Here is a 22,374-nt window from a genome sequence, read left to right as displayed (position 1 = left end):
AGGTAGGCTTTGAAAGAGAAGGGGGAGAAAGGAGAAGCAAGTTGACTACCTTCCTCTTGGTATGGCAGCTGATTCTCAGTGATGCTGTCAGGTTTTGTGCCAGCAAAGACACGAGAGTCTGTTGTTTTTTTAAAAAATGTATGCTATCAGGACATGCCTGACCAGTTCATTGTTATGCTAGATGCAGATGTTCCTTATACCACAGAAAAGGTGAGGATGAGCTCCTGCACTGCTTTGACAGTCATAGCAGAGCCCCTCTATGTGTGGGATGTGGTTTGACTGAACCCACTGATGACTTCTACTGGCTGAAAAGAGAAAGTCCCTCCCACCTGCGCTGTTTCAGCCCCATCACTGCCCCACCAACCCGTACCAGGGAGCGCTAGTGGGGGAGCAGACAAAGAAATGACAGACCTGATGGAGTTGTTGGTCACATCTGGGTCCTTGGCAGAAATGATCTGTATGGTGGTTCCAATCTCCACATCCTCGGGCACTTCCACAAAGTAGAAGCTGGGCTCGAACACAGGAGGTTCGTCCACATCTTCCACGCTGATGTGGACGGTGGTGGTGTCGCGGAAGGGACCCAGGTTCAGGAACCGCATTTCCAGGTGGGGGTTGGCACCCTCTACTTTCAACGTGTAGCTTTTCTTGCTCTCAAAACTTAAAGGCTGAAGAGAAGCATTAGGGACACTGAGCCATATGATTTAAGCCATATAACTGCAATTTTCCGAAGTAAAAGATGTCCTCTAATATAAACCGATACTTCTTTTTTTAAAATGAACCTTTACTATGACTTTTATTATAAGGGTAATGAATGAAAATATTTACAGATGGAGACAAAGCATTACAGATGGAGTGACAGTAGCATTAGAAATGGCACCATCTACATTTTTTTTTTTGATAGTTGAACTGAAAAAGCTAGGAGAAATATTTGCAGATCACTTCAGAATACATATTAATTCATTCTTCCTGATGAAATGAAAATAAAAGTGGCCACACCACCATTATGTTGTGATTAACACAGCATGTTTTAAGCCACTCTGAGGAAGACTTTTACAGGTGAAACAGACAGTATGGGAACACCTGAAAATAAGGTAAAGATACAGAGTCGGTTCCTCAAAAATGGGTGCAGTGGCACGGACAAGGATGCTCACACATGAGGTGGAGGTCCTAGTCAGCATCTTCTTTTCTCCCAGAGATCAGTTTCATCTCAAGAGAGCCCTGACTGCCAAGCTGCTAAAGGGCTCTAGTGGAAGCAGGGGACATGGTCAACCTCTCTTGTGGGATCCCGTTCCACTTTTTATCAGTAATTCATCCTTCCTAGAAGTGGGTTTTTTCACCTCCTCTTAGTAAATGTCCTAAACACAGGTTCACAATCCAGGTGCACTGAGTGTTAGGGTTTGAATCTCCTGCCTGCCCAGAGAATAATGTAATTTCAGAGCATTATGAGATCCCCCTGACCTGTTCCTGTGGAAGCCCTTCCACTTTGTACGAAATACTCAAGTATTATTTGAAACAGGGAGTGGGAATGGCTCTTTTTTTCCTTTCTTTTCTGTCTTGAGATAATGGATAAAGGGGGGACAGCTTTCTCTATTACTAGTTTCATGAAATTGATTTCCTATCTAGATAAAAGGACTTATTTGATGAACATGTGTATAGAAATAATTAATGCTGACACTGAACCTCTCAATAAAAAAAATTTTCACCTCTCTTCCCTCTTCTTTTCACAGATCCCTGAAGAACATAAGGCCTCTCCAAAACCTGCTTGAAACTAAATGGAGAATTCCATATTTAATGTGCAATTTACCAGTCCTGATAAGAGATGACTAAAAGCATCTGATAAACCAGACTGACACTATGGAAGGATCAGGCCAAAATATATTAAAATATTTTGCCAGATGAAGTACATCTTTGGAGGACACAGTCAGACTTCCCAAGTTGCAGTTAGAAGTTACAAGCAATCCTGCTGTAGTTAAATGGTTACAACCCTTTATCTTTATATTCTGGGGAGTTTTAACGCTGAAAACCAGCACAACTGGATCCCCTTAGCTGGCATAGATCCTGAAGAAGACAAACTTTCTACCAGGAAAGAAATGGCCCTGTTCTTAGGGTTTCCCAGTGGGACACATTCCTTTTTGTTACATGAATGGCTTTCAGAGCAGGTGGCTTTACTCGTATGTGGGGATTTGAACATCATGCGTGGACTGCCACGCACAGCCTCAGTTCATTCGGACTATGGTAAGATCACTGCTCTTCTCACCCAACACCTTTGCTTTTCCTATTCAACTCTTTCTTTTTGAAGCCCTACCACCAGATGGAGGCAAGGAGATGGGCAGGAAAATAGAGGAGGAGGATGTCAATGCAACTGGAAGTCAAAGGTACAAAGATCATTACTATAGCAGTGAAGTCGTCCTTGGCCAGTCATAACCCATCTCTTCTCTGCCCTGCTCAATAGTGCAGCCGGCCAATTCTGCAGCCAAATTTGTATTAGTTTAAGCAACATCAGCCGAAGTTTCACACTCAGTCATGGCAGGAGTATATGCCATGGGCCTCAAAACAACCCCTGAATTCAGTGGAGGCTTCAGTACTTGACTACTGCCACAAGAGCTTCTTTCGTCAAATGTGGAAAATGCAGTGACATACAAAAGCTCATGCTGCCATGGTAAAATTACCAGTACTGATGTGCTGCATAGGAATGTCTGATGAAAGACTGGACTTCTTGGGATTATAAAACTAAAACTCACTCAGCATTTAGTACATGGGGCTGAGGAATGAATCCTGGAAGAGGAACTGGTTTTCTTGTACCGAGGAGATGAATGTCCACTGTCACTGGAGATGCTGTGCAGTGGTACAGTATGAACTGTGCAACCTGTGGCAGCAGGTACAAACAGATGATTTGAAACTTGCTCCTGCTGCCCTTAGTTCCACCTGGGAAATCAGTGATGGCTGCAGGCATAGCACTTGCCAGCAAGAATTTAGCTAGATCTACAAACATATTACAGAGTCATTATGGTCTACCAGTTGCATATTTATGCATTGTAAAACAGCAATAAAATATGTTCACATGACCAAACAACACTTATTGTCCATCTGGCAAGGAATGTGCAATGCAAAACTGCCTAAACATATAATAAGAAAGAGGCCATTACATTTCATGGTTTCTTGTGTGAAAAAAACTGCATGAGAAACATTGCATGTACACTAAAAAGCTAAGTTATAAAAAAGGCAGTTAAATCACAGAAACACTTAATAGCTATAAAACTGAACTATGTTATGAAAAGACATAATCACCTAGAATGATCAAGTTAGAAAAATGAGAAAATTCAAGCAAGTGTGCTAGGCCATCACATTTTTGATGACCCCTCAGTTTGCCTTGGACTCCTTCATTGTCAGCAGTGGCTTTCCCTCCTCATGCTCTCATTGCCAGCGCCTCAACACTGCTGCCCCCCTCATCAGATCTGGCTTCCACAGGTACATTCAAACCTCTTTCCAACACTGGTCCCATGGGGACAGCAAGCAGGTTGCCTTCTCCTGCAAACCGAACATGCTGCAAAACACAACCAAGAGGAGAAGCAACCCATGGAAACCTCGCCTTGCCCTCACCCTCCTTCCCCCAGTGCTGAGGCAGGCACCGAGCGGTGTGCCATGCAGGAGGCATATGGCAAGGGCCGCTGTGCCTGAGCGGGCAGGCTCAATGACACTGGGTAACCCACCACCCTGCCCGCTACGGGCAGCGTGAAGGCCAAGGCAAGGAGAAGTGGGGGCTCTCACCTGCATAAAGATCAGCCTTATAGGCAGGAGCTTTGAAGGAGCCATAACTCTTCTGGGGGTGCTCAAAATTTTGTGGGATTAATGGGCTAAGATAAGTGGCCACAAGACCGCAAGTGGTGGTCTTATCTGTAACTGTAAATTCTGACTTTTTGATGCCCGTGACAGAAGTGCTAGTTATTTTCTCTGGGCAATCGCTCTAGAAAAATGAAAGAGAAAGTTTTTCTTTCTTTCAAAGAAGATCTCAGTCTGGATTTAGAAATTCTTTCTCTCTCTCTCCCCACTACCCCTTTTTGATATCTTTTTCTATAAACACCAGTTGAATTGTGTTTTTTTTTCTTTTTGTTTGAGTGGATCCAATGGACAACCTTCCCAACGTTTGTGTATTGATAAAAGTAACATTATAAAAAACTACAGGCATATATGGAATTTTACAAACATTTATATACAGTAGGTGGATTGAGCAGTATGTACCTGATGCCAACACATACCTGGTATGATCGATGACATAATTTTTTATAATTCCTTCTCCTGACATACATGAACTTCTAGTAAAACTGTATTCCTAACAGCAAAAGTCAAGCTTATTGAAAAATTTACTCCCATGAAACTATTTTCTTTCATCAATAAATGAGTGAAAAATTATTTTAGAGCTTGCATTCAACATCTATTTCATCCCAGCAAACATGCTTAACTTTAGGGACTACTGCACATAAACAGGAGTTGGAGAAAGGTGACCATAAATACATGCTTAAATGCTTTGCTGTAGGGCATGGAGGTTTGCAGGGTCAAGTCTCTCCGATGTGTTGTTCCATTTTAGTGCACAATTTAGTCCCAGGCTATTTAAATGGAGACTATACTTCCTTATTAGTACACTAGATATGCTTAGGCAGAAATATAGTTACAATTTCATAACCTAGAAACAGAGTTGAACTTCAGCATTTATGTAAGACTGTAGAATAAATATCCTATAGCAGGGAGTCTAAGGAAAATACTCTATGCCTTTCTGCATCACCTGCGGTACAGAGTACTAGCAGTTTCACAGCTGCCATTTTAGAGACAGCTTCTTCTATCCTAATTAGCATTTATGGATCTTCAAGCAGCAATTAAAAAAAAAACTGCCTAGGTTTTATTGGTTTATAAATAATTCTAAGGCATGCCTTATTATTGTTTGTGGGACACTGGAGTGAAAAATGTGTACAGTTCAAATGCAAATATTGATCTAATTTCTTACATTGTAGGATAATTAAGCTACAGAGAATATTTAAATAGATAAATAGTGAATCAGAACATTCCTTTGGTGGGAAAATACATGTTTATGCTAATGCTGTCCCCACTTTTTAAAGGTTGCTCCTGGGAATGCAGTCTGCTTTCATATTTTAGCAATGAATGTTAAAGAAATTGTGTTTTATAGCAGGAAAAGGGCTACTCTCATGTAATGGGAACCAAGTTGCTACAGGCATAAGGGAATATTGCACAGATAAAATGGAACCACCACTGTCAGCCATATAAATTACTATAAAAAGGAAACTTTACTACCTTTCTTACAGTTATGATGCCCACTTGGTAATTAGGATCAGTGTTAATATCAAAGACATCCAGTCCATCTCCATCCACAAGGCTGTATTTCATCTCTGCATTAATGCCTTCATCCAGGTCTTTAGCAACCACGCGGCCCACAGTGGAGCTGATGGGGGCAGACTCCAGCACACTCATCTGATAATGCTCTGGCGCAAGCAGTAGAGAGGGAGAAGGGAGCAAAAAACAGGCTGTGAAAAGGAACCGAAAACCACAAAGCAGTGCGAAATGCTGATCAGGGCAGGCCACAACACTGCACAGCCTGTAGAGTCTCTGGTACCTTCCCCAAAGCTGCAGCAGAGGTGTGATTCCCTTTTCAAAGCCACAGCCCAACTGAATTGCCTGGGAAAGTTTTATTTAGGTGTTTGTCATATCGATAGGCTTGTTCAATGGGTGCTTTTCAAAACAGCAATATACCTGAAAATGGGAACTTCAGCTAGAAAAATAGGGCAATTAACACTAGTGCTGTTGCAGCTATGATATAAAGCAGGATATGAAACAGATTTAATAGGACAGGCATCTTTTATTAGATCAGTTTGTACGGTGGGAATAAACACAGAAGTTTTGAGCACCACAAATCCCTTCTCAAGTCCATACAAACTTCTTTTCAGCCCTGAACAAGGCTCTGAGAGCTCAGAAGCTTGCCTGTTTCTTCCAAATTTATCAGTTACTCTACTAAAATATGCCACCTTTCCCAACAAACCCTGTCTTGAGCACATTTGGTGGATCACTGATTTGCTTAGCAGCAAGGCTGGGGAAAAATAGAGCCGCTATTTTAAAAGTGTGTTTTAAAAATATAAATGTTGTATCTTCTCTTGTATTACTTCTCTGCCATCGTACTTCATGTTCAAACCTTCCTTGCTGCACTCTCTCTGTTGACTCCACCAACTATGGAGCTTTATTTGAGGCAGAAGAACACCAAGGATGGGGTTTGATCTATCCTCATTCTTCTTAATCAAGAGTTTGATATCAAAGTGACAATTCATGCCACTTTCAAAACAACAAAACCAATCGGTAATGGTGCATTTAACAAGTTTCTCTGACAGAAGAAGAAAACTGGAAGTTGAGGCTCCTTGCTGACCTTAGAGAAATCCTTTGATTTAGCAGTGCAATATGCAGAAACAGATGGAGGAGAAAAACCAGCAACAAAAAGAACTGCTGGAGTTTTCATTTCTGAGGTAGATGAGAAAAATGGCAAAACCAAAATGACTATATGATCTATACCACCAAATGAAAGAGCTTTCTTTGAAAAAAAAGAGAAAAAAAAAAGAGAAAAAAACCAGTTATATCTTGAAATATCTCGTTCAATCAAACCTGAAAAGTTTCTTTTTAATTTTTAACAGTAATACAGAATTATGTAGATAAGTTTGATCCAAAAGAATTTTAAAAAGAAGGAACAAATTTTAGCAAATTTTGCTTTGAGATTCACTTTTGTAAATGCAAAGTAACATTTCTGATGAGAGTGGAGTTGCCTATTTTTACATTCTGTTAACTGTGGCTGTTACGTATCTTAGTGTTTAACTGCCGACATGGTTTATATGAGCCTTTCCTGGAGAGCAGCCTGTATGGTAACGCACTCTACACGAGCAGCACAGCTACCAGACCTGCGGTGGCCCGGCTGGGGTGTTGAATGAATGAATTACCTTTCAACTTCCAGCACTGCCACATGTCCCTGATCTGACAGACATCCTTTTGGAGACTGGATGAAAAGAGAATCAGGGCAGCAATTAGCAGCCAAAGGCAACGGCCACGAGCAGTCTAGGAACACAAAAGCTCTCCTCCTTTCCTTTTCCTGTAAATTAATTTCCCACCCTCCAAAAGAGAGTTGGCTTTGATGATTTTGGAGGTCAGAAACCTTTACTGAAAGACAAGGTGGTGACTGCTCCGTTTTGACATTTTTCTGAAGAAAAGCTCCTTCAATCAATCTGAAATTCTGCCCATCTTGAATAGTCACTATCCTGACTTTGAAAATGTCTGTAAGGAGAGCAAACAGCAGCCGTGCCACTCAGCCACCCCCTTTTCCCCGTCCTGGCGCGGCGGGTACTCACTCTGTGGGAATCTGGGTGGATTGTCGTTGACATCAGAGAGGGTGATGTTAACTGTGGTTGTTCCAGCTAATCCTCCCAGCTGTCCACCCATATCCTTGGCCTGGATAATCACTTCATAGTATTCTTTTGCTTCTCGGTCCATGTTCATTAGAGCTGTTCTAATTAAGCCTGAGATTGAGGAGGGGGGGAAAGGGGTTTTTGGAACAAAAGAAATGGCAGTTAAAGAGTATACAAACAAGGTGGCGTGCTCTTGCTCCTGCACGGTATTCCTTATGTCAGGAAAGAGACCAAGACTCTGCATTCAGTCTCACCTTTCCTAGCAGAGCAAAACTCCCCCACATTAGATCTAGGTTAACAGAAGGTGTGAATTTTAAAGCTGCCCAGTTAAAATGCATCAGCTCTGGGGCAGGCTGGCTGCTCAGCATGAATACATTGCCTTCCGAGGGAGCCGGGAAAGCTTTTCGGGAGCAGAGTGTGCTGTGCTGACTGAAGGCCCTGCTCAGGATAATGATGTCTGCAGAAAAGTGGAAGCGATGTGCGTGGTTAGAAGACACACTGCGGAATTTTCCAGTGTCCCTGCACACCAGCGCTGGAGGCAGCCTGGCGTACCGGCCCGGGCCTTGCCGGTGCCCCTGGGGACCGCGCCGGGGCTGCGAGAGCGGAGTGCGGGGAGACACGGCGGGGTCGGGAGCGGGGTGGGGGGCTGTCACCCTGCTCCCCGCACCCTGCCCAGCCTCCCTGGCCTTCAGGGCAACACTACTGCGAGAGAACATGAGGTGGCAGCAGCACTTCTCGTATGGAGCCGGGCCAGGCGGCCGGGCCGCTGCCGCTGGGGAGGCGGCGGGGCGGGGGGTCCCGCCGGCCGCGCTGGCCTCGCCTCGGCCCGGCCTCTCGCCTCCCCTTCCCTTGAGCCTCATGTCTGCTGGGGAACGCACCCCTTTCCTTTTCACCCGGCTGCCCCCTGCCCTTCCCCGTGTCTGTCTGCCAGGACGGGTTTCGGGGCTGTCAAACCCCCGGTTCCCCCAGTGCCACCCGCCCCTGCCCGCCCCTGGCCGCTTGGCACCAACCGGGGTCCCGCCGCGGGACAGCGGCAGCGGCTGGTGACAGCCCAGGGACCTACTGCCAGGGGATGTACTGCCAGGGGACACCTCGCAGGGCACTAACGGCCCTCGCCAGACACGGGCTGTGACACATCTGGGGTGCCCTCCGGTGTGGGGGCAAAGACCTGTCAGTCCCCGGCACCATCCCAGCCACATGGCTCAACATACTTGCGCATCAGGACACTATTAACTTGAGTGATCTGCATTTAGTCTTTATTTTTAGCAGAAAGACAATGTATGTGTTTAATAAAAAAGCAGTAAAAAGATATTGCGTTGGCAATTATCACTGCATGTAGAAGGGAAGAAATAGTGACCAGTACTGAACAACTCACAGTGTGCTATTTTAGTCTTGCTACGTGGAGTCTTGAAGAGTCTCATCCTGCAAAGCTGAGTGACTCCCATGAAGTGCTGTAGCTCCTCAACTCCCATGGATATAAATAAGGTATAAAAATGCTTAGTATTTTGGGAAGCATTTTTTTTCCATGTGCAAATACTTTGTAGGGAATTTCCACTCTCAGCTTGTCCTTAATACAGAACAGGCTAGATCTAAAAAAAGACGTCGGTGCCAAAAAGCCAGGCTTTGTCATGCCTATGTTTGGGGCCCCTTGTCCCTAGAGGGGGCCAGTCCAGGACACCAGAACTCAGAGCCAAGCTGGGGTTCATGCTCCTCCAGACAAGACCCAGAGGACCAGCCACACTCAGCAGGGAGACTGCTGCTGCTGCTGCACACAACTGGTCAGCAAAGAAATGCTGAGGATAGTGATGAACCTTAAAACCTTCCGTAGGGCTATAGGAAAGGCTCAGTTTCTCAGATCTTCCAAAATAAACGCGCTGGTACCCTTTCTTTCACCAAACTGAATCAAGTTTGCACTCTTAAAACAGTAGTAAAGAGGAGAGGTGATGCCCTTTCTTCTCTGTAACAGACAGATGGTTTCTTGGGAAGTGGGAGACTCCGGGGCCTTTGTCTGCTCTGCCTGAGGAGATTTAAATCCATGGTTTTTTACCTTCTAGGGGAATATGATAATGAACAGGCTGTAAAAGTATTCTGGAAAAAAAGGGGAAGGAGGCTCTCGGCTTTCCTTTGAAGCTGTGTCTTCACATATACATTTGTTCAGCACCTGTGAGGCCAGTGACAGAACAGGAATGGGAGCACGCTTCTGGAACCAAGAAGTTGTGTCGGGAGGTGAAGGATAGGGACTCCAAATGCTTCTAGCAGATGAATGTATTGAAATGGGTTGGCTGCTATTGTGTGCTTTAATCACTACTCATTGATATAAAGGAGCTGGTGACAGTTTATGCTCTAGCTCTGTTTTAGAAGAACGTGAGAGCTGCAATTGCATTTTGTGGGTTACCAAGTCCTGCAGGTGGGTTTGCACTGGGGAAGCCGGTGAGAGTCCTGTGCCTTGATGGGGAAATGGTTCCCAGCTCACAACTGCACTCAGCCTAAACCGGTGTCCTGTTGCCTACGTGTAAAGGATGAGGCGGCTCTAGTCACATCCAGAGCTGCAGTTCTAAGTGACTGGGAAATTACTAAGTGGAGAAAAAGACTGTTTCTGGGTTTAAATACCAATCAAGTTCATGATTTTGGACTTAAGGGCCTCTCTTTTGTCTAAGTTGCACTCTAGCGGTTAAATCTGTACTGGATCTGACCCTGGATATTGCTGCTTTGCTTTCCTAGAAATCATTCAGTACTTAGCAAATCTATGACTATGTCCTTATTTGTCTGTGGTTGATCACCTGATTACAAAATGAACATTACTATTTTATTTATATTGTAAAGAGCTGAGGAAATAACATGCCACATAGAACTTTGGCTAGAGCACCTACTCCATAAAGCGCTAGCTTTCAGAAGTAGATTATGCAGTGTTTTTCATTCCCTAGGGCTCAGCAGTGACTATCATCTCATGGGTTTCTGACCTTAGCACTACAGATGCCCTTTAGAAACTGTCAAAACCTGTCAGATTCCTCCTTTGGATATAAACCTTGGATATTCACAGAAAAAGAGAGAAAGCAAGCAAAATAGAGAGGGTGTCCTGCAGATAAATTTAAGGTTACTAAGAACACCCTTCGGTAAAACTGCTCTGGATAACCACATCCTTTAGCTTGTACTTTCCAGTCCTGGTTGGTTCGTAGATTTTTTTTCCACTAAGCCTTGTTACCAACTAGATCTGCTGAAGACACTGTTAAAATGACAGAAGCTAATATTTACAGCACCAAACACACCTAGCTCCTGAGCTGAAGAATATGGTCATTCACATTAATGTATCACTGCAGAATGCATGTCCTTCTTCTGGAGCTTATTACTACAGCCTTGCTTTAGCCTTTGCACAGTGCAGCACTATCTTGGCTCCAAGCCATAGAAATACGTTTCTCTGACCACAGCCATGATGCACTCACTGCCTTTTCTTTCTGCTTGAAACTTTTTCTTTTGGTATTCACACTACCTTATTACCTGATGAAATAACATACCTGTCCGAGAGTCCACAGAGAAATACGGTTGTCCTTGGAGAATACTGTACACTACTCTTGCACTGTTCCCATAGGTTGGGTCATCAGCATCTGTCGCTGTCACCTGGATAACAGAGGTGCCTGACAAAAAAACCCATCAGGTAAGACCTTGTGGGATAAAGAGCTGGCATGAAAAGTACACAGTTTAAAATAAATTGAAATGCTTAACAAGAGCTTTCCAACACTGAACTTCTTCATTTGACACTCATAATGCTTGTACTTACTGCTCATACTTGTGTCTCATTAGCACTAAAGGAATTAATGGGCATAAATTCATCATGCATCCATAAGAAGATATAAAAGAGCAAGTACTCTATGGACCACAGTTACAGAATTGCTGATCTAACAGTACTTCATTATGGTTTGCAGAGAGCTGCTAGTTATATACTGCTTGCTTCTTTTCCCCTTTTCTTGATTTTAAATGTTATTGAAAGGCAGCTTGAACAAGATCTATAGCTATGCTGACATAAATCACAAACTGCTGTAGCGGGCCCATGGATGCTGAATGTTGACTAAGGGATGGAAATTGTACACAAAAAGTGAGTGTGAAGGGATGTATCTCTGAGATAATCTCTCTGTGGGCTTGCAGTTTGCATTGTATGGCCTTAAGGAAGTGCCACCCTGCTGAAGTGCCTTTTGGAATGCACGCAGATGCATACATATATCTTCAATTGTTTTTCAAGGTCTGCTTCCTCTGAAGCTAATAATGACTTGCAGGTGATGTAATTTATCAGGAACAAGGAGAAGGTAAGGCATAACTGTTTGAAATATATGTGAGTTTTGACTCCTTAAAATGTCAGACAATGCCTTTATGAATGTATTTAGCCTTCTACGTAATGTTTTGTGTTAGAAACAAATCCAGCATTACTAGATAGCACTGGAAAATAAATCTGAATTCAAGCTAGCTGTTACCATTAGAAAGTTTATTTCTGAATGGAACTTTTGTATTAGATGCTTGTCTCTATGTCATCATAATACTGAAGAATGAGAAGCTGAAGCGTATCTGTAACTTCAGGGCATGAGATTTATGTGGTATTGTTATCTCTGCAGTGATGTCACAGAGCCACAAAGCAATAAGCAACTCCAAAAGAGAGAAAACAGGCCAGAAAACCAGTATTTTATGTGACTGTTGGATTTGTTATATGGCAGTGGTTTCTCCTGCCTTGTGTAGGTAGAAAGGCTGCTGTTTGTCTTCTGCACTGCAATAACAGGACTATCTTTGACATGATCCCATTCTACAAAAGCCGAGAGCAAACAGTACCAGAAGCTTGGGATCCACTGAACTGTGTTTAGCACAGGCTTACACAGATTGGAAGGACAGAAGCTGCTAATAATTGTTGTCATGTCTCCATGACTTCAAGGGCTCCTGGACAGTATCTCAGCTCTCAGTGTGAACTAGAAGAGGTTCCTAAAATGTCTTATTTTCTGGATGGTGGTGGTTGTCTAATGGTCATTACTATGGCTACCGTCTGATGGCAGGGGAAAAGGGGCACTGCATTACTGCAAGTTGGTGGATGGCATCTTCAGCTCTCTTGCTTCACTTGGCATGTTTCCTTTCAGAGGGGGCCAGGTGATGGTGGTATAGAGCCTCGGATTCCCCTTCTGCAGCAAAGCACCCCGGGGAAAGCTCTCCTGTCCTGCAGCTCCTGCGCAAGGGGCAAAAGCTGAGTCCAAGGAGTCAGGAAATTTTTGTTTCGGTGACCATCTCTGATTTGCTTATAGGGGGAAAAGAGTCCACAAAATCTGCCTTACCCACAGGTGACATTTCTGGAACAGAGGCTATGTAAGGTCCATCCAGGAACTTGGGTTCATTGTCATTGATGTCTTGGATTTTGATGATGAACTCTGACTCTGGCTCCATCGGCCGGCCAGTTCGCCTGTCCAGGGCCTGTGCTCTGAGGGTGTACTGTGATCGTTCTTCCCGGTCCAGTCGCTGAATGGCATGAATGTCCCCCGTCGTGTCATCGATTGTAAACACAATGCCAGCTCCCTCTCCTGAAAGGATGTATTTGATTGAACCGTCTCCCCTGTCCATGTCAGAGTGGAGCTGTAGAAAGGAACAGGATTCAATTAGACCACGAGCTGGACAAGCAGCTTCTGAGAAGCACTAAGCACATGAGCATCCTGAGGATTTTGGTCTTACTCTTGGGGCGCACAAGCTGATTTTAATGAACTCGTTTTGCTGAAAGAGGCAAATACCCAGTAAAGTCTGTATCACAGAGTTGCAATTAAGAACCCTCTCCTTTCTTCCCATTTCAGCACCCACAGCTGTGCCAGAAGAAAAGGCAGAAACAACCCAAACAGGACTAGGCTCTGTGCCTTCTTGAAATCTCACTCAACACAGCAATTATCTTTTGCCTGGTTGCAATGGCTGTTGAGAAGGACTCACTGCCAGGCTTGCGTGGCTTAAGAGGAGTCAGATATTCCAGGGACAGCATAATGTCAAGGCAGATAAGGCAGATCTGTCTGGGATCAATGGGAAAGCAGAGTGGGAGAGCTACTCAGTAATTGTAATGATTCAGAAATCACTTAATTTTTTTTCTATGAAAATTTTGCCAATAAAATTAGGCTGGATTCTTTACATCTTCAGGAAAGAATTATTGTGGAATGGTAGGTAATGTAAGCAGTGAGGAACATTTGATTGTGTCTGTGGCAGGCTGTAGAGATGAGAGGCATCCCAGATTTTCTAGGGAATTAGCAAACGGATTTATTGCATGACTGCTAATTAGTTCTGAGCAGCCACAGATAGCTGTGAATGCAACAGAAGAAAAGTAAATGCAGTGCTAATTATCATCTAAAACAGAGAAACAAATCATCCTGGGGACTACCATTCTGTTATACACCTGGTTCCCGTGAAATACTGGAATGACTATCAAAAGACAAACAAATCACTTAATTTCACTCACACTAAGAAGATACTTAATGGTATGCTCATACTTCCATGCTTTTGAGGAATAGAAAGTAAAGACCAATGCCTAGAGATGGCATTGGTTCAGTCCCAAAAGACAGGAATGCAATAGGCTTGAGGTGCAATAATCAAAACAGGATTTTCAAGAATGGTTCAGGTGTGAATACTGTTTTCCAGTGAGATTGTCATTTTGATAAATGAAAAAAAGAATAGATAAATAATAATAAAAAAGTGTTCAAAGTGAGCTGGATTCAGTTAAGCACATTTTTAAATGCATGTATGAGCTAATTAACTTAAGAAATATGGTCAGAATTAAGCTTGTGTTTAATGCTTTTGTGAGCTCAAAGGGCACGTGAAAAACTGGAGCATGGGGCCAAACATAAGTAAGCATTTGTACTGGAGAGAAAAATCTTGGAAAAATAAACAATATGTGAACACAGGATTGGTAGTATTTGAAGAAAGAATCTAAGGACGAATGGGAAATTTGTGTGGAAAAGCAGAAGTGAATCTTGCACTCGATTACAGGCTATTCTGTCAAGAAAGAAAGAATACATCTCACCTCTGAGCTATTTAAAAACACACTAAAAACTATACAATAACTTACCACACAGGAAAAAGTTTAATAGGGATGTGGACAAATTGGCTTATCTGACCAAAGCATCTCTAATGCCAGTGAATCAGCTCTTCAGTTGTTTTAGGGCACACGGTCCCATCAACTTGGGAGCTGAAAGACCATTTTGCCCAGTGAAGGGTCTGGTTGGAAGATGCCCATTCTCTGGAGGCTGTTTTCCTTATCAGCCTCTCAGAGTGCAGCACATGACCTACACAAAACTTGGGCCTACTCCTGATTTTAGGGTAGGACTGATTTCAGCTGAGGTGGGATCAATATGGTTTAGTATGGCAAGTCCCACCCTGAAGATAGGTCTGTACATAGGTGGCCCACTGACTCTTCATGACTGCTGGGACACTGAGGACCAAGGGCAGCAGCACTGCAACGTGGCTGCAAGAGCTGAAGGTGCAGGTTGGACAACTGCTGTGTCGGGTCATGGATATGTCATTTCATTGCTTTGCCCCTGGTCTCTGCAGTGGCTACTGCATCTGAGAGACATCAGTCCTTTGGAGGAATGCTGGCAGCTCTCAGGTGATATATCAGCTAAATGGAGGAAGAACAAGCCCAGATAAATCTGGCACTGGCAAACAGTTGAAATTAGATGACTGCCATGTGTATTAATTCACATGCAGGCGCCAGGACTGCAAACTGGTGTATCTTCTGAAAACACCATCTTGTGATTAATTTAAAAAAAAGACAGTGGTTATCATTATTTACCCTAAACACCCATAACTCAGAGATTATCACTGTAGGAGCTAATAAACAGGATGCTTCCAGAAGGACGACACTATTATAACTTTCCGAATTGATTCAGAACCACAAAGCTACCTCTTGGGCATTTGTTTTAGTGCATCAGCGTGTCAGTGAGAGAATGCAGCTGCTGAGACAGATACAGATGTTAGACCTGTTTGGGGAATTAGAGCTGGGCCTTATGGAAGAAAATGTGTTCTGGAACATCAACAAGTCTTCATTAAATAAGAGAAAAAGAAAGCAAAAGAAAGAAGAAGAAGTCAAAGTCAAATTCAAAGTCAAAGTCGAAGAAAACGCAAAGGCAAAGAAAAAGTGAAAAAGAAAAGTAAAAGAAAAATAGGAAAGTAAAAAAGTAAAAAGGAAAAGTTGTTAAAAAATGAAAAAAGAAAAAGAAATGAAAGAAGAAAACATCTTTTAAAATACCAGAAGGTGTTGGGGAAAGTTCAGAAGACTTAGAAGAAGATACTAAATCAGACTCATGGGTTGGGTTAAATTACACCTTCTTTCCAAAGCCCTATTTGGAATGAATACAGTCATGTAGGGAGCAAACAAGGAATGGACATGGCACACTAATAAGAATTTGGGAGTACAAGAAGTTCTCTGTCTAACTGTGATTTGTTAAAAACATTGGGTCTCAACCAAGGCTAGGCAGTAAGAAATGCTAGAGGCACTTCTGCAGCTTCTTGTGTAACCTGCTTTTTCTAGACAAGGCAAAAAAGAGCATAAAAGACATAATACTGCCAGACTACAATAAATCTGAAAGAATTTGGTGTCTGAAGGGACCGAAGCTCACACCATTGCTCACACCAAACCCCATATCAGGATGCTGCGGTTTGGAGTGTACATAGAAGTCACTGTGTTGGAAAGAAGATCCAGTTTTAATTTGAATCTGTTTTATGGGTGGTGCAATAAATCGTGCTGCCATGTGACTGACACAGAAGTAGGAGGAATTAATTTGTACCATCTCCTCCATATTAAACAATGGACTATGGGAGGAATAAAGTTAATAACTCCTGAGAAACTGTTAACTGTGTCGACCTGGATTGCTTCTTTTGATGAAGATAGTACAAAAGATTAAGGAGGCTACATCTGCATCTGAACAACACATTTCCCAGCAAAAGGGCATGTGGAAGAGAGTGGTGCTGTTGAGGGCATCTAAGGGAGGACTCTTGTAGCTTTACTTACTGGGCTGCAACTCCATCCTTGATGTGTTCTTCCTTCTCTACCTCCAGGGAGGTAGCACCTGCAGTGGATTTTTGTGAGGATGCATGAATGAGTGTGGTTGATCTGCAGTGATAGTCTGTAGAAAGGATGCATTTTATTCATCCTTCAGCTGATGTGGTTCAAATGCCTCTTTCCTTTGAAACAGGGTTAGGGAGTTTCCAACATGGCAAAGTGGTAAAGTCTGTCCCCAGTTCAACTACTGACACAGTTTAGGCTGCTGGATGAATGTGGAAACTACCTGCTGTAGCACACGTGAGAGCTTTGGTTTCCCTAGCCTATTAGCCAATAGTGGCTATCTCCAGGAAAGCTGAAGCCTCGTCTTTATTTGTGACAGGACCAGGAAGCCTCTGAAGCTGAAATACTTTAAATTAGGATCATGAACACTGGAGAAAACCAGAAATTGTACTGACTTCAACTCAGGAAGCTTCTTTGCATTTCCCTGTCCAGAAGATATTTTGCACCTTTCCTTACACTTATGTAGGAAAGTACATTTTTCATAGCAGCCTCGAAAAATCATATTAGGCTAGCCTGGACCTATGGTTCAAGTCAAGGTGCCTTATGGGTTGCTCCAGTCATACATAGCTTGCCAGAAACAGCTGCACAAGAGCATCAGAAGAGCCCGTCTCTTACGGGAAGCCTTTAGAATAAGAAGTAAATACACCTCGATCTATGCTGTGCACTCTTTCTCCTTCTGACACGGGCTTGGAGAAAGCAGATGGATAAAAGCCAGGCCTGGCTAGAGGGATGATGCAGGGTGTGGTGGTGGTGTCAGCTGGAAGAGGCTCTGCCCAGCCGGCTGTGGGATCCAGGGATGCTCGGGGGGCTGGTGCCGGCAGCAAGCAGTAGGCTGGGAGTCCTCCTGCACCTCTGTCCTGCTCTGCGCCAGGCCTGCCAGGGCTAGTTCTGAGTCAGCCCGTGGTGACTCAGGCTGAAAAATTTCTGGCTTGCCAGAACAATTAATTCAGCCCACAGTCTATTCCCTGCTGACCCCTTCCCTAAGGACCTCTAAGACAGAGGCAGCACAAACGCAGGTGGGGCGGCGAATCGCCGTGGGCTGCAGCTTCTGAAGCAGCCCCCACTACATTCATCCCATCGCATGGCCAGCTGCTCTACACCCAGTTCAGGGGTGGGAGAAAGGAAATGTTTGACCCGCAGAGGTCCATTTTGGCAGCAGAGTTCCCTGGTGTCTGATCTACCCAGAGCAGTGCAGAGCTAGGAGGCTTTCAGAGAGATCCAGCCGTGTCAGCTCAGCAGTGCATGGGGCTAATTGGCCCTGTTTGCAAGTTAATTAGCCCTTGCACACCCCCGTGTTAACACAGCCGTGGCGTAGATGGTGTTGGAGAGCGCTCAGTCACGGCAGCTTGGCCTTTGTGTGGTGGACACAGACCATGAAGAGTCAGTCTCCTCTGCTTCCCCCGCTCAGAAAAGCTGAGCCGCCGTGAGCTCAAGAGTGCCTCTGACCGTGCCAAGTTTTTGTGCTCCTAATGATGCGATCGAGTCTAAACCAAAAGAGTCAGTTTCTTCCAGTGCTTGTTTTAGCTAAAATTCAGCTCACAGTGCATGTCTGGAGTCACTTCAGATGAAACACAGTATGTGAAATAGTATGCCTGGCCCTTGTTCTAAAGCTGGGAATTGCATGAAAACAAATATTAATTTCTTTAATCAATAGAGATATCAAGAGCTGAAAAGCTAGGTGCAGAGATGAATGAAGACTAATGAGGTCTCATTTAGCAGCAATCACTAGTAATGCCACCTCTGTGGGAGGAAGGAGAGCACATCTTGCTGTCAGTCACGCAGGGACAGATCAGGAGGAGGTCTTTTGAAGCCCATGGATTCATTTTGATTTATACCGGTGTGACTGAGGGCCCAGTTTAGCTCCCTGGGGTTGTAAAATGATAAATACAAGTCCAAAATATGCCTCTGGGTATGTGATTTTTTTTTTTCTTTCTTTCTTTTTTTTTTTTTCTTTTTTTTTTTTCTTTTTTTTTCTGCAGATGGATAGCTTGGAAGGAAAGCAGGAGCCTTGGTCATCCAAAACAAGCAATGAAATCTGAAATAATTGTTTTCTGACATCCTGTCTTAGTACTTAAATTTTCACATCAATCTGTATGTAGTCTGCACACATTGTAGTGGTATCTGATATTCTAGGCATGTTAAGTCTTAACTGTATTGTTCAAACACTTAATCATACTAACTCTCCCCCTCCCCACTTTTTTCATATTCTTTACCTTGGTGTAGACTAGAAGCAAACTCAGTGTTGACCATAACCCTTTGAATAACAGGGTCAATACCTTAAACAATTTAGAATCTTTAAAAACAGTCAGAAAACAGACAAAGGAGGATGGTTATAGGGAGGCAGATTGTGATGGCAGACATCACTGGTCTGATTTTCATCAGCTTGTTCCTCAAGGAGCTGCAGAAAAGTGAATGCAAAATACTACCAAGTAGATGGGGTGAGCTTAAGGATCAATTTTACACATATCTGTTCCAATGTATAGGTTCTTGGGTTATAAGTGATCCAAACCCAGGACCTGTCATGGTTGGATTTAATGACCTGTCCTTCTGCCCTTCTAGATCTGCAGCAGCTTCTCAGTAGTCCACAGAATTAGCCTGTGGTCAACCTGTGGCAAGCAAGAAGAGACTCTGGCCATACAGATTTGCAGAAAATAAAAACTGAAATGTCAGTTTTCAAGAGAAACTGGCTATTTAATTTGACTGTGAGTTTCAGTATCCAGCAGACTTGATCACAGACAGAAACACGATCACAAACTCCTCCTTTCTTTCCTGATCCTCACATGCCAATATAACCTCACTTTGCCTTGACATTGTAGGTGTCCCTGGAAAGATCATTGCAGATTTTCTAACGCCACCTCAATTACAGATGATGATTGATGCAGCAGATCTCTTTGAAATAGGCAAATATACTGAAAGCCCCTTGAAACAGAGATTCTTCCCAAATGAAGGTGACACTGGACAAAAGTTCTTGGGAGCAGAAGTGAAATTAATGTGGATAAAGTCACTGCCAGAAAGAAGGTAACTTAGAGAAATTTCCCATGTTTCACCATGGTCAACAGATACACAGCTCTAAACACTCCGCTAGGTATCCTCCTGGTGCAGGTCTTACCTTCCCCACGTAGAGAGGGTCAGTTCCTGTGTACTCCTCCAGAACGAAGAACTGGTTCCACACCCAGCTCCGCTTCATACGCTGATGCAGCTTGTCTGACAGGTTGTCTTCTTGCCCTTCAGTGAGGGGCCTGGCACTTCCTGACAGCACAGTTGTAGTAAGGTCCAGCAGTCCCCAAAAATACAAGGAGATGCCAAGTCCAAGCAAGTTCTTTGCATTGCTCATTCTACCTGAAGTCCACATCCGTATACTAGGGGTGGCTTAAAAGTCAAAACACAGTATCTTAGGTCCCTCAAGAAGAAAGTAGGTCCTGTGTGTAGTTCTTTGAAATGTCCAAGAGAGATCCTGGTTCTGAGAAGGTAGTCTCCTGTAAAGTTAAAGGAAATTCATAGGAGGATATTTTTTTCCCCAAGGTAAAAGAGTTTCCTCAAAAGGCAAATGTCCTATAAAATATTTAATCTTCTATATAAAAATATAGTATCAGGATGCACACCTTCTGAAACTAGGAATACTATTACCATACAAGCTGCAGAACTGGAGCCTTAGGTACAAGAATCATCAGGGTTTAGTCAATAAGTAAGAGTTCTCTACTTTGCTAACTTAGCTGTAGTGTTGCTTTATGGTATTGATTGGCATGAGTTAAGTGCATATGCTTTAGAAATATTTATGACCAGAAGTCCTTAGAGAATATTTAAAAACAGTTCACTCTGGAAAGTTGTAATAGCTGGTGAACACTTTTTGGCAACTGTCTTTCTCCTTCCGTTTGGAAACTGTCATTGTCATTACACACACGTGTACGCACACAGTCTGCTTAAACACAAATATTATTGCTGTATTGCAAACCTTGAATATAAATTCTTGCAACTCCAAGTTATTTCTAATATTAATTATTCTTTCAACACACACACCCCCCCCTGCCCCTTGCTTGAATTGAGGTTTCACACTCAGCTGCCTTCCTCTGAGGAGCTGACTGCTGCTACAAATGCAACATTTCTAGAATCTGAATGGTCAGTTAATCATTTTATAACCCACAAAAGGTTTCACAGTGCTGATGGTCACATGCTATTGTGTGATATGTCCAAGCAAGTCAAGCTAACACATTTTTTCCTCCATAAGCCTGAAAGACCCATTTAAGCAGAGGAATGCTGACCTCTACCAGAGGACACTTTCTCATCAGTCTAGGATCTTTTGTTGTCATGAAGTCAGTGTAGCTGGTGGCTTCACTCCAGGCTACAGATTGCAGCAAACCTTTCCTTCACCATTTTTATGAGTTTAATGATGTGGTGCTGCACTCAAATTACTCTGTTGAAACACTCCATACATTCTCTGTGGGCCTAGTATTTTTGCTGTTCTTTTTAAGAACTCTTCTTCCCCTTTTCAGGACAGACTCATTAGGAAAGGCGTATGGGACTCTGCGGCTTAAGCAAGTAGTTCATGCTTCATTTTATTGCTGTTCTGTACGTAAGTCTTTAAGCTTAATTAATTCTTTTATCCTGTGGAAATAAAATGTAGCAGGAGGTGTCTGTCAAATATTTCTAATTGAAATCCTCAAAAGATCTCAAAATCATAAAAAATATTTTAAAGAGTTGCATGATAATATTTTGAAGTGAAGACAGAGACAATGCAATGTTTTCAACAAAAAAGAAAGTGTTTGAAATTTTCTCAGCATCCAAGCTGGTGCGACTGGAGGGTTGGGTACACTTAGAAATCTACTGAAAGAGAAATTCAGAATTTAATCCAAAAGTTGGCTGAAATCTGAAAAGGCAGCTTAAGTTTGAAATAGATGCCCACAGGGGAAGTAAAGACAAAAGAACTATCTTAGCATAATTTCTATACAAAATAATGTTTCCAAGTATAAAGCCCCCAAGGAATATGACTGCACAGTGCTGCTAGTCTATACAGATGTGAAGTGTAGCAAACAACTAACAGGTCCTTTACCTGGAAAAGTTTACAACCTAAGGCTCAATAGATACAACAAAGAATGGACAAACTTTAAACACAGAACATGGTAAATCTCTTCTAAGCAGAGCAATGTACAGAACTGCTGGTTCTTTAGACATTGGCTGCATAGTGTGCTACGGCTTATTGTCTGCAAAGCCAAAGAATGGGGATTTATCTAAGCAGTACAAGCCCAGAAGGACCATGGTAATCTCTGCGTGTCTGTCACTTCATGAAGAAGCTGGCAGCTGTGAGAGGCGGGGACGAGGCTCAGCTTGCTGGATACCCACAGCCAAAGGGGTCCAAGAGCTGTGTGTGCCATGCTTGCCTCTGTCCTGTGCATCCTTAGCTCCCAATAGCCAATAATATACCTTTGCACTGGGCAAGGAGGCTGAAGTCCTCTTCATATAATAGACATGTCCACCTTGCTCTTAGTGTGTTGCCAACAGTAAGATTTTCTTAGCAAAGTCAGGGGGACATTATTGACAACCCATGTTTTGCTGGCAAGTAAATGTGGGGAAGGGCCTCCCACCACCCATCAACATGATTTGAGGGAACGCAACATTACCTCGGGCATACAACAGGAAGGGAGAGTAGGGGCAAGCTATGATCCACAGCTCAGGTCCTGCCTGAAGTTCTTACTTTTAAGAAATTCCGCCTACTGTACAAGTCAGTTACATTTTTGTTCATGTGACAAAAGAGGTGATACAACATGATGGACCAATTCCTGTGGCAACGAGAATTGTGTTTGCAGGTGAACTCCCAAACCACCAGTTGAAAACTAATGGTGCCAGATGTCTCCCGCAATTCAGCTCAGCCAA

At 43.2% G+C, this 22,374-nt stretch overlaps 1 protein-coding gene and 1 long non-coding RNA gene across 3 annotated transcripts in view; one reads left to right on the top strand and one right to left on the bottom strand.

Moving 5' to 3' along the window:
* Nucleotides 1-4,417, top strand: part of LOC130146531 (uncharacterized) — a 73,730-nt gene extending 69,313 nt beyond the window's left edge. For both annotated transcript variants that reach the window (XR_008820947.1, XR_008820948.1), the window contains one exon: nt 1,728-4,417. This is a non-coding gene — a long non-coding RNA (uncharacterized LOC130146531). The remainder of the gene's footprint in view (nt 1-1,727) is intronic.
* CDH20 (cadherin 20) overlaps nt 1-22,374 on the bottom strand; it is a 117,785-nt gene that overhangs the window by 17,547 nt on the left and 77,864 nt on the right. Inside the window, exons 2-7 of the mRNA XM_056332749.1 lie at nt 19,616-19,982; nt 12,752-13,046; nt 10,961-11,080; nt 7,392-7,559; nt 5,305-5,492; nt 412-665 (exon numbers count right to left, since the gene is read on the bottom strand). Of these exons, the coding sequence (XP_056188724.1) occupies nt 412-665; nt 5,305-5,492; nt 7,392-7,559; nt 10,961-11,080; nt 12,752-13,046; nt 19,616-19,858 (1,268 nt within the window). The 5' untranslated portion in view covers nt 19,859-19,982. The remainder of the gene's footprint in view (nt 1-411; nt 666-5,304; nt 5,493-7,391; nt 7,560-10,960; nt 11,081-12,751; nt 13,047-19,615; nt 19,983-22,374) is intronic.

The sequence above is a fragment of the Falco biarmicus genome, chromosome 3, assembly GCF_023638135.1.
Source record: "Falco biarmicus isolate bFalBia1 chromosome 3, bFalBia1.pri, whole genome shotgun sequence".
Lineage (NCBI taxonomy): Eukaryota > Metazoa > Chordata > Aves > Falconiformes > Falconidae > Falco > Falco biarmicus.
This window is presented reverse-complemented; position numbering and strand designations above follow the sequence as displayed.